Here is a 16,179-nt window from a genome sequence, read left to right as displayed (position 1 = left end):
ACAAAGGAAGCCCTATAATAAGTGCATATCTGGTACAAGAGCCTGACCTGCAACCTACCATGTACAAGAAGTACATGACAATAATATCATTACGGAGCACCATCAGTGTAAACAGAACACCGAGGCAGACACGCTCCTTGTTTCATAGAACAGTTTTAAACTGTAATAGGGGGTGTACCCTTCAAAAATGCTTATGTGTAAGTGCTGACATCAATAAAGTTACTCGCAGTGGTAAGCACTATCTCTGCTGCTTAATAAGTGCTTGCAGAATGGCTTCATGAACCACACTCTTTAGACACATGAAATACTGGGCGAAGCTCTGTTCTTGAAGCAATGCAGATTTTTTTCCAAAACTAATGATTTGGGGAGCTTTTAGTGCTCAGCTGCCTGGCAACATCTAGTAATGTGTATCTGTATCTCAAAATGACACAGATGGCTGTCCTAATCAGGTCTGGCTGATGATTTCCAAAACACAATGGCAATCTGGATGGCTCATTGGATTAGCAATGAGGTATAGAGCTTTTCATCCCTAGAGAATTAGTCTTGACTAAAATTACTAGTGACTGACTGTTACTGGAGGAGGCTGTCTGGTGGAAAAGTGTCTGTCTCACTAAAGCCATCTCCACCATTGGAGCCTTCTCTAGACAATCTCAGCAGAGAGCCCCAGGGCTTCAGGGGCTGGAATCTGAAGACTTTTCTGATACTATACAGCTGGCCAGAAAATGGAAATACCATCCCATAAAAAAATTCATGTTTTTGAAAAAATATTCATCCTGAATCAGGGCAAATGTCAAAAATGACAAAATTTCCAGAAAAAATCCATTTGGGTTCTCTCAGAAAAGAATTTGTTGCCTTTGCAGCTGTTCATCTGGAGCCATCTCGTCAATTTCACTTTCTTCCTGCTTGCAGAAAGTGAAATTGGCAAAAGCCTTCTTGGCTGGCAGTCAGCCTCCATCATTTTGGTTTTTTAAGATGGAAAATCAAAAATTTTCAGGAAAATTGAAATTTTCCAACAAATTGTCAGCTAGCTCTACCTAGCAATTTCATCCAGTGGTGACCAGCACTTAGTGTAGTCTCATCACTGCAAACCTCTAGCGCTGACATGCAAAACCATTCTAAGTCATTATTTGCATCCATACAGTAGCCCTAAGCGAAACCAGGGTCAACTGCCCAAGTGTAAATCCCAGGTTGTAGGGCTTATTTGTCTACTCTAGGGGTTTCCTTTGAGAGCTACAGATGAAAAGTGCTACATCAAACCTAGATGTTATTATTTCAGCTGCATTGGTGACTAGAACTAGGAAACATCCCTCACGTAGATGAGATGTGATTTTGTCTTCCTGCTACCAGAAGTGGTCCCTTCAGATTAGAGATGAATCATACATAAGTGATTCTTGCATGCTGGAAAAGCTGAAGCTAAGAGCTCCCTGCCTGTTGCAGAGCTAGACCAGGGCAGGGGCAGCCCACAGCATGGCATGCAGGCAAGGGAACTGGGAGGCAGTGGCAATTGGGAGCACAGTTAGAGGGAAGCACCAGCAGAAATGGCCCTGGTGTGTGTGCAAATGTGCATGTGCCATTAAAAGTCTGGTCGTCGGTGTTGCAGGGCTAAGGCACGCTAGACTCTATCTGTCCTGGCACTGCGCTGTGCCCTGGAAGCGGCCAGCAGGTTCAGCTCCTAGGTGGCGGGGGCCATGGGGCTCCATGTGCTGCCCCCACCCCAAGGACTGGCTCCACACTCCCATTGGCCAGGAACTGTGACCAATGGGAGCTATGGGGGCAGTGTCTGTGGGAAAGAGCAGCGCGCAGAACCACCTGCTGCACCTCTATCTAGGAGCTGGACCTGTTGGCCGTTTCCGGAGTGCAGTGCGGAGTCAGGACAGGCAGAAAGCCTGCCTTAGCCCCTCTGCTGCGCTGCTGACTGGGAGCTGTTGGAGGTAAGCCCATGCCTCAGCCCTGAGCCCCCCCCAACCCAGAGCCCCCTTCTTCACCCCAAACCCCTCACCCCCAGCCCCACTCCAGATCCTGCACCCCAGGACAGAATCCTCATCCTCCCTTGCATCCCAACCCCCTTCCCCAGCCCAGAGACCCCTCCCACACCCTGACCCCCTCTGCCCCACCCCCAGCCTGGATCCCCCTGATGCACCCCAAGCCCCTTATCCCCAGCCCCACTTCAGGAACTGCACCCCCAGATGAAGCCCTCACCCCCTCTTGCACCCCAAGTCCCCACCCTAGCCTGGAGTCCTCTCCCACATCTTGAACCCCTCATTTCTGGCCTCACCCCAGAGCCTGCATCCCCAGTTAGAGCCTTCACTCCCTCCAACACCCCAACCCCCATCCCAGCCCAGTGAAAGTGAGTGAGGATGGGGAAGAGTGAGCCAGGGAGGAAGGGGGAATGTAGTAAATGGGGGGCAGGGCCTCAGGGAAGGAGTGGGACAGGGGGCATGGCCTCGGGGAAGGGGTGGGGTTAGAGTGTTTGATTTTGTGTGATTAGAAAGTTAGCAACCCTCCTAACCTCCCCACCAAGCTGCCTGCGCCCAGATTGTCCCACACAGAATCCTTTCATCCCACACTGAGCTCCTCCATGTTTGGTGCCTGCCTGCCCCACACCTGCTGCGCCTGGCACACAGGGGCAGGCCCAGGCTTTGTGCTGAGTCAGGGTTGGATGGAGCCTCACCAATGAGTCTATGTCCCCAGGGTGTGGTGGCTGCAGGCGGATCTCCCACCTTCATGCAGCCAGTGGCCTGTGCTCCCCACTGCCATGCTGGAGCATCTGCATTTATTTACTGACAAATAAAAATTGCAGAATTTTAAAATATTTTGGACAGAATTTTTTATTTGTTAGTACAGACCTTTTATTTTTTTGGCATAGAATGCCCTCAGGAGTAACGTGTGACTTGCATGTGTGTACATGTGAACAGTACGTGTGAGGGAGCAGAAGTGTGCACAGCTGACGGAACTGAGTGTGTAAGAACGAATGCGCGCGCCAACACCGTGCGCGCGCGCCCATGTTCCCCGCCCCGGCATGACGCCAAGCGAGCCCCGGCCGCTTTTCCTGTCGGAGGCGAAGCCTGGCTCGGCCCGACCTTCCCTTTAAGGGGCTGACGCCGTTACTAAGGCGGCCGGGGAGGCGCGGAAACTGAACCGGCGCTGCGGCCAGAGCGACAGGCCCGGAAGCTCCTGCCACGCGTCATGGCCGCCGCCGGCCTGGTAGGGGGCGGGGAGCCCTTGGAGTGGGGCCGGGGGCTAAGTTTGTGGGGCTGGGGGAGCAGTTGGCCGGGGGCCCGGATGGGGCCAGGGGCGGGTGTTACAGCCCTGTCAATGGTGCACGAAGTCATTGCCAACCGCAGAGCCGCCCGCCCCCGGCCCCCGCCTGGTAGGTGGTGGCAGTTCTCCGGGGGGGCTTTGCCGGGTACTACCCTGCAGGAGACCGAAGCCTGGCCTGAGCTGCGGGGCAGGGCCTCTCAGGTTCGCTCGGTGGCCTTGTGGGGTGCTTGGTGCAGCCCCCAGTCAGTTTGAAAAGGAGCGCGAACACTTCCCTTCCTGGGCTGGGGACCGACTGCTTTAGGCACAGTGAGGGAGACAGGCCGTAACTGGATCCGTGCGGGTTTCCCTGCTGAGTCCTGGCGTTTGAAAAACCAAAACTAGTTTTATGAATTCTTATTGAAATCATCCTTGCTTTCTGAAGGCGTCTTTTCAACTAGGTTTGTTGCTTTGTAGCTCAGTGGGCCAAAAATATACCTTGGTAGTTGGACACCAATGTCTGGTGTCTCACAAATCTCATTAAGCATACAAATGATGTGAAATAGTGATGTTATAGCCACCCTGCTGCTATTTTTGGTCTTTCTGATCTGCTTCTCTTCTTTGTCCTTCCCCCACACCTTTCCTTTGATGTGCAACTGTCTAGCTGCATATACTGTTTTTGTAATTATATGCATAAATTATACAAGTAGTTGCACATACACTGTTTTATCACCCAGTGCTGGGCTACTATTCTTTTGGAAATCTGGAAATATTTTAGGGTGGGGAAATTGCCAAGCCTTGTCATAAAAATATGTAATTTTTTTTTATTGTACTAAAGTCACTATTAACATTAGTCTATATTCTTTAAATTTTACTGTCTTTCAGGAGGATCCATCTCTAGAGAAACACTTTAAAGGCCATCGTGATGCGATCACTAGTGTGGATTTCAGTCTCAATAAGAAGCAATTGGGTAAATTATCCTTTTATGTTCTGATAGTCACCTCACAAGTCTCTTCTTTTTTCAGTGTAATTAAAAGAGCTGCTGAGTTATAAAACAGACTCAGAAATAATCACTTGTAGATCACTGAAGAGTTATTTTCAAGGCTGAAAGGCCCACATTTTTGCTTAAATTCTAGAAATGGGGTTTTTAAGTGTGTGTGTGAGTGCATGTTTATCTTGACAAAGTTGCAAGGAGTACTGAGTGTTACACTGTGTCTTGCATATTTCTGTGCCTCACTTTACTCTGAAACCACTGTATGGTAAAACTTCAGTTTTTACTTGGTGTGACTTAAACCAAGGCTTGTTTTCCATCCACTGTCCATTAATACAATGCATTGCATTGTAATCTGTCAATTTCTATTTGGTTCTCAGGAAAGACAACTGATGTCCATTGGCCTACTAGTTACATTGAGGCCCACTGTGCATTTTAGTACAGGAGAGAATTGCTATGTCTGTTGCAGAGGTGGTGAACAAAGAAATGGTATGGCAAAGGTGTCGAGTAGACACATACAGATACAACAGGGCTAAACACCTTGAAATTCAGTAGTCCAATAGGTTGTCAGAAGGCATATTTCAGTATCCCTTATCAGGATGCTGGTAACCCACATAACCCTTTGCTATGAAAATTAGGGACTATCAAAGTTAAGCATATTCTCTTAGGCTACATCTACACTACCCACTGGAATAGCAGGTAGTAATCGATCTGTCAGGGATGGATTTATTGCGTTTTGTTTAGACACAATAAATCGATCCCCGAATCGATGCCTGTGCTCCACCTCGACAGGAGGAGTAAGTGGAGTGACAGGGAGCCGTGGCAGTCGACTAGCCGCCATGAGGACGGCCAGGTAAGTCAAACTAAGATACTTCAGCTACGTGAATAGCGTAGCTGAAGTTGTGTTTCTTAGATTGATTTCCACCCCCACTCCCAAATGTAGACCAACCCTTAATTACCACTCCCTCCTACCCTGTTTTCCTTTTGTTTCTCAGTGGTTTCTTTATTCTTTTTTTTTTCCTGTCTCCTTTCCTTTGCTCTTTCTTCTTTTTAGGTTCAGGCCAGCAACTGCAGAGCAAGAGCAGTGCTACAGTCCTACATAGCTAGTGCTGTGGGTACAGCACTTATATGAATGAAAATGCAGGCAGGAAGACTCAAAATATTTGAGTGAGGTATATTAAGTCAGCTACTCTATATTTAAGCAACCTGTACACTTCCCATTCTTTATATTTGATTCTTCATATACCTCTACCTCGATATAACATGACCCGATATAACACGAATTCAGATATAACGCGGTAAAGCAGTGCTCCGGGCCAGACGGGGCTGCGCACTCAGGTGGATCAAAGCAAGTTCGATATAATGCGGTTTCACCTATAATGCTGTAAGATTTTTTGGCTCCCGAGGACAGCGTTATATCGAGGTAGAGGTGTATTTTTAAGCTGAAGAAGTGAGCTTTCATTTGATGCCATTTTACTGGGGTGTTTACCCTACCCAGTGCTATTAATGACTTGCCAACAATAAACTGCAAAATACTGCTTATATCTCAAAGTGCTTTACAGAGATAACTAAGTGCTGTTTTTCCCCACATCATAGATAGGGAAATTGTGGTACTGCAGTTAAGTAACTTCATCATACAGTGAATCAGTAGCATACTTAGGACTAGAATTAATATCTCTAGAGTCTCAGCCCTGTCCTCAATCCACACATTTTTAGCTGCCTTCTTTATTTTAATCCTAATGTTTTTAGGGAAAGGTGTTGCTGGCAAAAAGCCATTGAATGGAAATGTGTGAATTTTTTCCCTTAAAAGGAACATGAATAATGGAACATCCTATCTAAAATGGGTCTAGGTTAATCCTGAATCCTATCCAAGAAAGGAGAGAACTGTTCTTTTTTCTGTTGAAATGACTGCAAAATAAAAGGATGTTTCCAGCAAAAGCTATTTGGTACTTTGCCACAACTGAAACGAACTAAAATCTACTTGTGATTATGATACTGTAGCATCTAAACCTAGTATCAAAAACTAATCTGTTGTTTTTTTTCTAGGAATCTTTTATGTTCACTGGAGATATGTCCCACTTGGTGCTCTGACAGGGAGTTAAAGATGATGCTTTTGTCTGTTGGCAGGCTAAGATTTTTATACCACATAGTTGTCTGTTTTTTGTTTGTTTGCTTTAAAAAAACCCACAAAAAATCAACCCCTTTCCCATGAAGTTTCTGTAGTTTAAATGTAGGATTAGTTTGAAGAGGTATTTTAATTGTCACCATTTTAGAGGTTTGTTGTCTAATATTTTTCTGTAAGTTGCCATTGAATATCTGTGCCATTATACATCACAGTAAGTGTCCACTGCTCTACGGACATATAAAACATGGCAGGCTGTAGGGGAAGCTGCACTTTCATCAGGGACAGTAGCATAGAGAAGGCTGGGAACATTCATCTGAAGCAGTGCCTCAGAAGGACGTGTTGGTAACTGTGTAACCATAGAAAAGCCAGGTTTCTGGGGCACAAAGCACTGTCACAAGTGTGTGTGTTGGGCTTGTCTGCTTTGTGTATCTACATTTGGATAATTAACCAAGCAAAGTTGTGACTGCTGTTTGCTTTCCAACAGAAAAAAAATTGTTTTGATGAAGAGACACTGGAGTCTCAAATCTTAGAGCCTCTGCACATGTGTGTATTGCCTTCTATTGGAATATCTCTTACAATGTTTGTACTTTTTTGTTTGTTTACTGCAATAACAGAATTACATGAACTAACTCTTAGCTTGGGTTGCCATGCCTACTTTCAATTAATAAGTTGATTCTGAATGGTTGGTTTGATTTTGCCAATAAAAAATAGAATTGTAGTGGTGCCCCAGGGTTAACAAAGGTCTTAATTCAGTGGAGAGAACCAGTGTTTGAAAGGGCTGAAATCTGTGCTGATCCCTTCAGTGTATATGATTGTTCCCGTGTACTAAGAGAAGATATTAAATAAGTCTTTTTCCTCTAAATTTAGCAAGTGGCTCTATGGATTCGTGCTTGATGATCTGGAGTATGAGACCCCAAATGAGAGCCTATCGCTTTGTGGGTCACAAAGATGCAGTGATGTGTGTTCAGTTTTCACCTTCCGGCCATCTGGTGGCCTCAGGCTCCAGAGACAAAACTGTCCGTTTATGGGTTCCAAATGTGTAAGTATATCCTGCTTCCTAAGTCTTTTATGTTAAGTTGTGGTGTGTGATTTCCATTGACAGGAGTGCTCCACTGTGGGGGTTGGGAATCAGTTATTTGCTAAAGGAAAAAATATTAGGTGATGCAACAGCCATTCTGCATAGAACTCTTCTATAAAGTGAATTTAGTCCTGAAGCAGATGCCAGCTTGTTAACCCTAGAGACTGAAATCCTCTGTCTACAGAACAGGTACAGCACAGACATTATCAGTGTAAACTTCCTGACACTGCTGTAATATTGTACTTAAATAGTTACCTACTGGTCTCCCTCCCAGTTCATGTTTCATGGCTCATTAGTCCTTAGCTTTGCTCTAGCACTGACAAATACAGTGCTCAGGTTTTGTAATATAGGCATCTGTTCTAGGAGTTGGATTTCTGACTTGCTTGTTGTTGTCCCACCAAACAATGGCTGACTTTTCATGACCTCTGGTTAATAACTCCCTGTCCCATTAATAGCAGAATGATGGTATATGGCTAAAACACAGGCCTGGAAGTTAAGAGACCTAAATTTTTTATGCTGTCGTGAACTTGCATGGGACCTTACCCTTTCTGTGCCTCAGTTTTCGTAATTTTAAAATTGTGATGGTGGCCTACCTAACTGGGAGATTAGAAGACTTAGTTTGATGTTTGTAACGTGCTTTGAGATGCTTGTCTGGCAGCTGCTAACCATTATTTTTACCATTCCTTTAACCATCCAGTCTCTCTGTGCTGCTGCCTTAAAATGATTGAAGTATGTTAGTTAGCCCAGAGCAGGCCCATCTACTACTGATCCAACTGAAATACATCGTTAAGTGGCAAAGGCATGCTTGCAACATAGACTCAGATCATGCTTCTGTCTGCAACTTTCTTTTTCTACAAGTAACATCTGTTGGACCTCTGTATGGAGCTGAGAATGTCTCCCTCCTCTTTCAATAAACTGGGGAAGTGATCTTCCCTTTCATGTGGTAGCCAGTGTGAGGATTTGGGCCCAGAGAGCTGGGGAAGGGTGGCTTTCTGGGAAGTGCTACTGTTAAAGACTTTAAAGAAATAGTGAGTCTGGGCCCTGAGAGGGAAGCAGACTTGTGGTGGGTCTCTTATTTGTGTTCGGTTTGTACTCTTTAGCAATTGACACTAAACACAGCAGCCTAGGAAGCAGGGAAGATATTCTAAAATTAATCATTTATATTTTTGTTGGAATGTTTTATGGCTATGAGTAATTGTATTAATTTTTTTTGTTAACACAGTAGTCCTAAATTAGCCTGTGCCCTAGTTCTTGCTATAATCTAAAAGTGAGTCAGATTTAAAAAATCCAGAATCTATTTGCTAGAAGAATTAAAAAAAATTACACTCCCTCTTTGCCCCCCCCCAAGTCTCAAGACCCATTTTAAAAAACGTATTCATAAATTAATAGGCTCTTGTGTAAATTCTATAAATTTTTGTTCTGTACTCAGTGAGTAATACATTTAGGAAAGATGCACTATTATTCGTATATAACAAAAGTTTAATCCCTGCTTTTAGTACAAATCTCAATTTGTCTTTTAATATGGAGGTGCCATTGTACCTTCATAATGACAGCATGACTGTACAATAGATCCATTTTACAGTGAAATTGGATAAAGTTAAGCTATACTTACATTGAAGCTGGATGAAAATGTGCAGATTGCAATTTCAATTATAGTTAACTTCTGTTTAGTAGAACTTCCCTGGAAGAAATATGACACTTGTATATTAAAAACATGTATATTATTTAAGATGCTAGATAAATTACATTTGATTAAAATTTAATCTCATCGTTCATCCATCTAGACAAAAAAAAGGGAGTGACCGTTTCTTCTTCTGCATCCAGAGCCTGGCTGCTAATATATATAATCCTGAAAATAAATTCAACCAAAAAACACCACTTACTGGAATTCTTGGAAGTGAATGTGTAAATTGTGTGGAAAGACAAGATCTTCTGGGGAGGCTGAATTTAAATGAATTGTGCTGGATGAAATCTCAGTGCCTTGAAAATATCAGTTCAGTGATTGAAGCTGTGTGTGTGGTTGCCATCTCAGAAGTAAGCTAGAATGGAATGGCAATTATTCCACCTCTGCCTGTCTTGAGGCAGCTCACTATGTGGCAACTTTCAGTACTGTTGATTTGTGTGTGTGTATGTTTAGTATTATCAGTCACTGAACTTCTATAACTATACTCAAGGAAAATATCAAGTTTAAGTCAGATGTCTCTTTAGTGTGTTTAAATTCACAGCTTGATTAAATGTAGTCCAATAAATGCACTGAAATCTCTTTAGTAAGGAGAGAACTTAAAAAGCAATAAGGGTAGTCTTGAGTATCCTAACAAAACATGAAGGTCAGTAGCATTGCTGTTAGTGTTGTACTGCGTGAGAAGGTCTTGGCTTCATTAAAAATGAAGGAAGGTAGTTCAGAAATTTTCAGTACCAAATTAATATTTGCATGTCTTGCTCTGAAAACATGGATTTTATCCATTTTGAGATTCATTCATTCCTTCTCCTTCCTCTTCAGATCTTCCTTGATCCCACTTATCCTGTTCTCTAATCCAGGTTATTTTTAAAAATTAATTAGTAAAATAAAGAATTTAAACTCAATGACACACTTTTTCTACCCTTATTATGAGAGTTTACAATGATGATTGTGACTGTGTCTGGAGACCTTATCTTATTATCAAGCAAGCATGGCAAGATCAGGGAATTAAGGGTGGGCTCACCCAGGAGGGCTGGCTGCTGACTGCCTTGTGAGGTTCTCAGGAGTCAGCCAGTGAGCTCTTATAATCTGCTCCCTTGTGGATAAGGAGGTGTCTGTTTCTGAAGAAGCAGAGATCTACACTAGATGGAGAAAAGACCTCTTGGTAAAATACTTGGAGCCCCTGCAAACTGTTCTCAGCAAATGGACCCCCTTTGAATTAAGTGGGGCTGTATATGGGTGCAGAGTTTGTCTGCAGGGAATAGATTACAGAATTGGGGCCTTAGGTTTGTTGTTGGACCATATTTACAAATCTTGCCACTTCACACTGCTATTACTTAATTTAAATGCCAATTTGAAACTTTTTGAATTGGCAAGAAAAAAGTTACCAATAGACTCTCTTTAAAACTAGGGGATAGTCTATATAGCTTTCAGAACCCAGAATTCCCTGTCGCTTGTCAACCTTTAAGACTTGAGGCCACCAGTCTTCTGGCAGATTAGGACTGGATGGGATTTATTTTGGAGCCCGTCAAATGGGGGTTTGCTGTTGAAAGTTAAGAGAAAGCTGTCTCTTCCCAGGGCCTGAGTGCATTCCTTCTGCAGCACTTCATGTCCCTTAGAATCCAAGGGTTCAAGAATCTGGTAACAGAACTTGGATTTCCAGTTACAGCACTTGGGAGCTGGTCCATTAAATATTAGCTTTAATGAGAAAACCCCACCACTTGGCTTGAGCTCTTCAGTCGTTCAGCATTGTGCTACTGCTAGCCTGCCCTGCACAAGGGAGTGGTGCAGGACTGGTAGCTTACCAGGTACCTACTGAATCCTGAAATTCTCTGAATTTTGTTCTGCAATCTTGTATATGTTTGCCAGAAAAATACCTTCTGCACTACTTTGAAAATGTTGGTGAGAGGAAGAACTAATATTAAATTCTGTAGCTTGTTTGTGTTTAAATTGGTCTCACTTTGTCCCACTTCTCGTATTTCTGATTAAAAGTAACTCATGTATTTCTCAGAAGATGCTGTGTAGAAAAAGTATTTGCTGTAATATTAGACACACTTCCATTTGGTATCAATGGTTTATCTGACTATAATTGAAATTCTCTTTTATACTTTTCTTTTTCCTCATTGCAATGACAGTTAAGACCTGATGTCAGCCCAGAAATTCAGCCACTATTGTTCTTGTCTTTGTATACTGATTGAGCATCACTGATGTAAACAGTCTCTTTTTAGCAGACTATTTGATTTACACTAATTAAAAACATGTCCTTTTTCTTACCTCTGTATAGACAACACAAACATAAATTGTCTGAAGTTAGGATGGGCTCCAGTAACTAAAATCAAACAGAGCAGTTTCTTTTAGAGCTATGTTTTGTATGGTTCCTAAACACTTGTCTGCTCAGGATAGGTCAACAATTTTCTCCTAACATAAATGTATATGGTGCCCATAGAAATAGCGGTTAAACACTCTGTCCTGTTTACACAAACTTCAGGCTGTTTAGAACATAGTGTCATAGCCTCTTGTGCAACTTAAAAAAATCATTCACTCCTTTTTCTACCTAGCAAAGGAGAATCTACTGTGTTCAAGGCTCATACAGCAACTGTAAGAAGCGTTCAGTTCTCCAGTGATGGACAGTCGTTGGTTACAGCTTCTGATGACAAAACAGTCAAAGTATGGACAGTTCACAGACAGAAATTTCTCTTTTCCTTGAGCCAGCACATAAACTGGGTTCGCTGTGCCAAGTAAGTACAACCTGCCGGCAAAAAACAGTGGTGGTGATGTATGTCTTAAAACAAAGAGTGCATTCAGCATGTGGCTTTGGTGTAACAACCTTGCCTTATGCTTCAAATCAGTCCTGAGCAGAAGTAATTTTGAACAGGTATAGAGATCCATATATCCTCGTTGCCCAACCCGCAGGTAAATGCAACTTCTAAATTTTTTTCTTTAGCAGTTGGATTTGTGATGACTGGGAGAACTGCATGGAGAATTGCCTGCTGGGTGCAAAGGTTGCAGACCTCTTGAGATACCTAGATAGACTTGTAAGCAGTGCTGGGGAGGAACCAGTAGTCATAGTACATGACATAGGGAAAGATAGGAGAGAGAGGTCCTGGAGGCTGAATTTAGGGCAGTAGGTAAGATGTTTTTTGTTTTTTGGTTTTAAGTCCTCCATGATAGCATTCTCTAAAATGCTTCCAGTTCTATGTGCAGCTCCAGTTTGATAGTCAAACAGTGGGGTCTCAATGCCAGCTGAGACTATGCTGTTGGGAGGAGGGATTTAGGTTCATTAGAAACCGGGGAACCTTTTGGGAAAGGAGGAGTCGATGCTGGAAAGACTGGTTCCGCCTAAACCAATATGGAACGAGATTGCTGGCATGTAAAATTAAAAAGCTTGCAGTGGAGTTTTTAAACTAGGACTGGGGGGAAAACCAACAGGTATGAAGTTGCACACAGTTTGGACAGACACATCCCTGAGGGGAGGATTTATTAAAGTAGACACTAGTCTAATAAAGAGGACATGATAGAAGTTGATAAATTAGTTAGGCACTGAAGAGAAACAGTCAAACAAAGACAGATAACTAGATATTGACAAACTTTATAAATGCTTGTATACAAATGCAAGAAGTCTAAATAGTAAGATGGTTGAACTTGAGGTATTAAATGAGGATATTGATATAATAGGCATCATGGGAATTTTGCCATTGTTCCGCCATAGGACATGGTAAAACCACTGTACAGAAAATATAGGAATGACAGAGTAGTTCTTACTGGTGGGGGAGTGGTAGTGTATGTAGGGGAATAAAAGCATAGAACTCAAATATGATATTGCAGAATTGTTAACTGTGGTATGTAGCTTATCCTTTAAATCGGCCATCGGACTGTTGACTGGAGGATAGGTAATGTAACACCCATGATTTAAAAAGTCTCCAAAGGCAATCCTGGCAGTTACAGGCTGGTAAAACCTAACTTCAGTACCAGGAAAATTGGTTGAAACTATAGTAAAGAACAGAATGATCAGACATATAGATAAATACAATATAGTGGGGAAGAGTCGAGATGGCTTTTGTAAAGGGAAATCATGCCTTACCAATCTATTAGAATTCTTTGAGGGAATCAACAAACATGTGGACAAGGGTAATCCAGTGGATATAGTATATGTGGACTTTCAGAAATGCTTTGACAAGGTCTCTTACCAAAGACTCTTAAGCAAAGTAAGCAGTCATGGGATAAGAGGGAAGGTCCTTTCATGGATCAGTAACTGGTTAAAAGATACGAGAGAGAGGGTAGGAATAAACAGTCAGTTTTCAGACTGGAGAGAGGTAAATAATGGAGTCCCCCTAGAATCTGTACTGAGCCCGGTGCTGTTCAATACATTCATAAATGATTTGGAAAAGGGTTAACAGTGAGGTGGCAAAGGTTGCAGACAATACAAAATTACTCAGGATAACTAAGTCCAAAGCAACCTGTGAAGAGTTGCAGAAGGATCTTTAAAAACTGGGTGACTGGGCAACAAAATAGCAGCTACAATTCAATACTGATAAATTCAAAGTAATGCACACTGGATAACACAATCCTAACCATACATACAAAATGATGGGTGTGACAGGTTCTGTCACAGAGACCCCCTTGGGGCTGTCACCTGATGTGCTGAAACTACCTCTGAGCCCATTTTCTCTGATGGCTTGGGACTCCAGAAGTTCTCCCTGGCTTGAGCCTGCTGCAACACAGACCCAGGATCTGAACCATGCCCCTAAATCTGCAGACTTAACTGAAAACAACTCAGCAAGTACTCCAGTCTTCAGCACCCAGACACCCAGCTCCCAATGGGTTCAAGCCCCAAATAAATCAGTTTTATTCTGTATAAAGTGTATACAGGGTAAACTCATAAATTGTCCACCCTTTCTAACACTGATAGTGGGAGATGCACAACTGTTTATTAATCACTTACTCTGGGTTTATTAATAAACAAAAGTGATTTTATTAAGTATAAAAAGTAGGATTCAAGTAGTTTCAAGTAATAACAGACAGAATAAAGTAAGTTACCAAGCAAAATAAAACAAAACACGCAAGTCTAAACCTAATACATTTAAGAAACTGAATATAGGTAAATCTCATCCTCAGTGATGTTCCAATAAGTTTCTTTCACAGACTAGACTCCTCCTTAGTATGGGCTCAATCCTTTTCCCCTGGTACAGTTCTTGTCAGTTCCTGCTCAGGTGGTAACTAGGGGTTTTCTCATGACTAGCAGCCCCCTTTGCTCTGTTCTACCCCCTTTTTATATCTTTAGCACAAGCTGGGAATCTTGTATCCCTGGATTCCCACCCCACCTTTTAAATGGAAAAGCACCAGATTTAAGATGGACTCCAGTACCAGGTGACATGGTCACATATCCTGTGAGACCCCAAGCCTTCATTCTTCCCAGCCTGACTCACAGGAAGGCCTGCAAGCAAACAGAGCCATCCACAGTCAAATTTACACTTTAATGGCCCACACTTTGCATAATTACAATAGGCCCTCAGAGTTGTATCATTCTTGTATCTGAAACTAGAAATACATACATACAAATAAGAGGACCGCACTCAGTAGATTATACGCTTTGTAATGATAACTTACATTAGACCTTTTGCATGAAGCATATTCCAGTTACATTATATTCACACTCATTAGCATATTTTCATAAAATCACATAGAGTGCAACATCAGACACGTTATGTTATATGCATGGCCATAATTCTTTCATTGCAACCTAAAGTCTTAATCCTGTAAAGATTTATGCATGTGAGTAGATGTGTTGATCTCAGTGGTCCTACTTGTTGGAGAGGGTGGCTTTAAGGTTGCACTTGTCTGGTACTGTCAAACAGTGTTTCTAATGCTGCAGTTACTGTTGTCTAGTTTGAACTTCTCCTAATAGCCTTAACCAGAAATTTAGGCATTTTGAGGACAAATAAATTACCTTTCCTACTGGTAGTGAATCTAGAAATTATCCGAAGCAGTGCCTAGAAATGAAGCACTTGAAACAGCCTTAAATGAAAACAAGTGGGATAGATGATCTGAAATCAGTTTAACCATTTTTTCTGAAGTCTTTTAATCTATCTGCATGCTGTTCAATAATTTCAGTCCTTTTAGGTTGCTTTTCTCAGTAATCATAGAAATCAGCTTTTCAGATTTAGCTCTGCATTCTGCTACCCTTGCTCCTCAAGTAGTCGTATTGACATCAGTGGGACTACTCAAAGAGTAAATACTTGTCTACATGAACATTTCATTTGCGGCAAGCTGGGGTGTAAATCTACCATATGCTAAGTGTCCGTGGACCCAGCTGCTACACACTAACCATTCGCTAGTGCACTTTGATCTACCCTGCTTTGAAATGTGAGTAGATTGAAGTACACTAGAGAACAGCAGGGTACACAGTGACATTTAGTGGATGGTAGGCTAGTGCGGGGTAGATTTATATCCCAGCATGCTGTGAATTAAATATTGGTGTAGACAAACCCTAAAATGCATCCTACCATGATTAAGGTATCCCGTTCTAGCTCATACTGTCTGTTCACTCCAGCTTCTTGTTAGTTCTGAACTTTGTTATAACTTCTGTCTTTGTTTTTAGATTTTCTCCAGATGGAAGACTAATAGCTTCTGCTAGTGATGATAAAACTATCAAACTATGGGATAAAACCAGCAGAGAATGTATACATTCTTTTTGTGAGCACGGTGGGTGAGTACCAGTAGAATGCACTGGGGCAAGACACACAAGGCTGTCTTATTTGAGCCTTCCACACTTTTCACTGTTTGGCAGAGGTTAAATCGTGACTGACTGTACGGTCACATATATACTAGCTACACAGAAATGACCTTTAGTCACCAACCATTCCTTCCAGATCCCTTACTGCTGGGCTTGAAAGTGACATGGATGTTAGTGTAAATGGAGCTAAACATGTTTTAACATCCATGCAGTGGCCTAGATATGAGAAGATTTCTTAGAAATCATTTTAGCCACATTATGCTGAGGACAAAACCACATTAAATGAAACTTTTCACATCTCTTCTCATAGACTCATAGATTTTAGGGTCAGAAGGGA

The 16,179-nt window shown here is 42.3% G+C and overlaps 1 protein-coding gene across 2 annotated transcripts in view; it reads left to right on the top strand.

Moving 5' to 3' along the window:
- Window positions 1-1,916: 1,916 nt before the first annotated feature.
- POC1A (POC1 centriolar protein A) overlaps window positions 1,917-16,179 on the top strand; it is a 105,690-nt gene continuing 91,427 nt past the window's right edge. Inside the window, exons 1-5 of one of the 2 annotated variants that reach the window (XM_050957858.1) lie at window positions 1,917-1,931; window positions 4,123-4,207; window positions 7,221-7,392; window positions 11,668-11,847; window positions 15,708-15,815. In XM_050957858.1, coding sequence (XP_050813815.1) covers window positions 7,232-7,392; window positions 11,668-11,847; window positions 15,708-15,815 — 449 coding nt within the window. In that variant the 5' untranslated portion in view covers window positions 1,917-1,931; window positions 4,123-4,207; window positions 7,221-7,231. Of the gene's footprint in view, window positions 1,932-3,029; window positions 3,205-4,122; window positions 4,208-7,220; window positions 7,393-11,667; window positions 11,848-15,707; window positions 15,816-16,179 lie in introns of those variants that run through there. The other variant, XM_050957857.1, reaches the window with a different exon arrangement.

This window comes from Gopherus flavomarginatus, chromosome 6, assembly GCF_025201925.1.
Source record: "Gopherus flavomarginatus isolate rGopFla2 chromosome 6, rGopFla2.mat.asm, whole genome shotgun sequence".
Taxonomy (NCBI): Eukaryota; Metazoa; Chordata; order Testudines; family Testudinidae; genus Gopherus; species Gopherus flavomarginatus.
The sequence above is the reverse complement of the archived record's forward strand: the minus strand, read 5'-3'. Positions and strand labels throughout refer to the sequence as shown.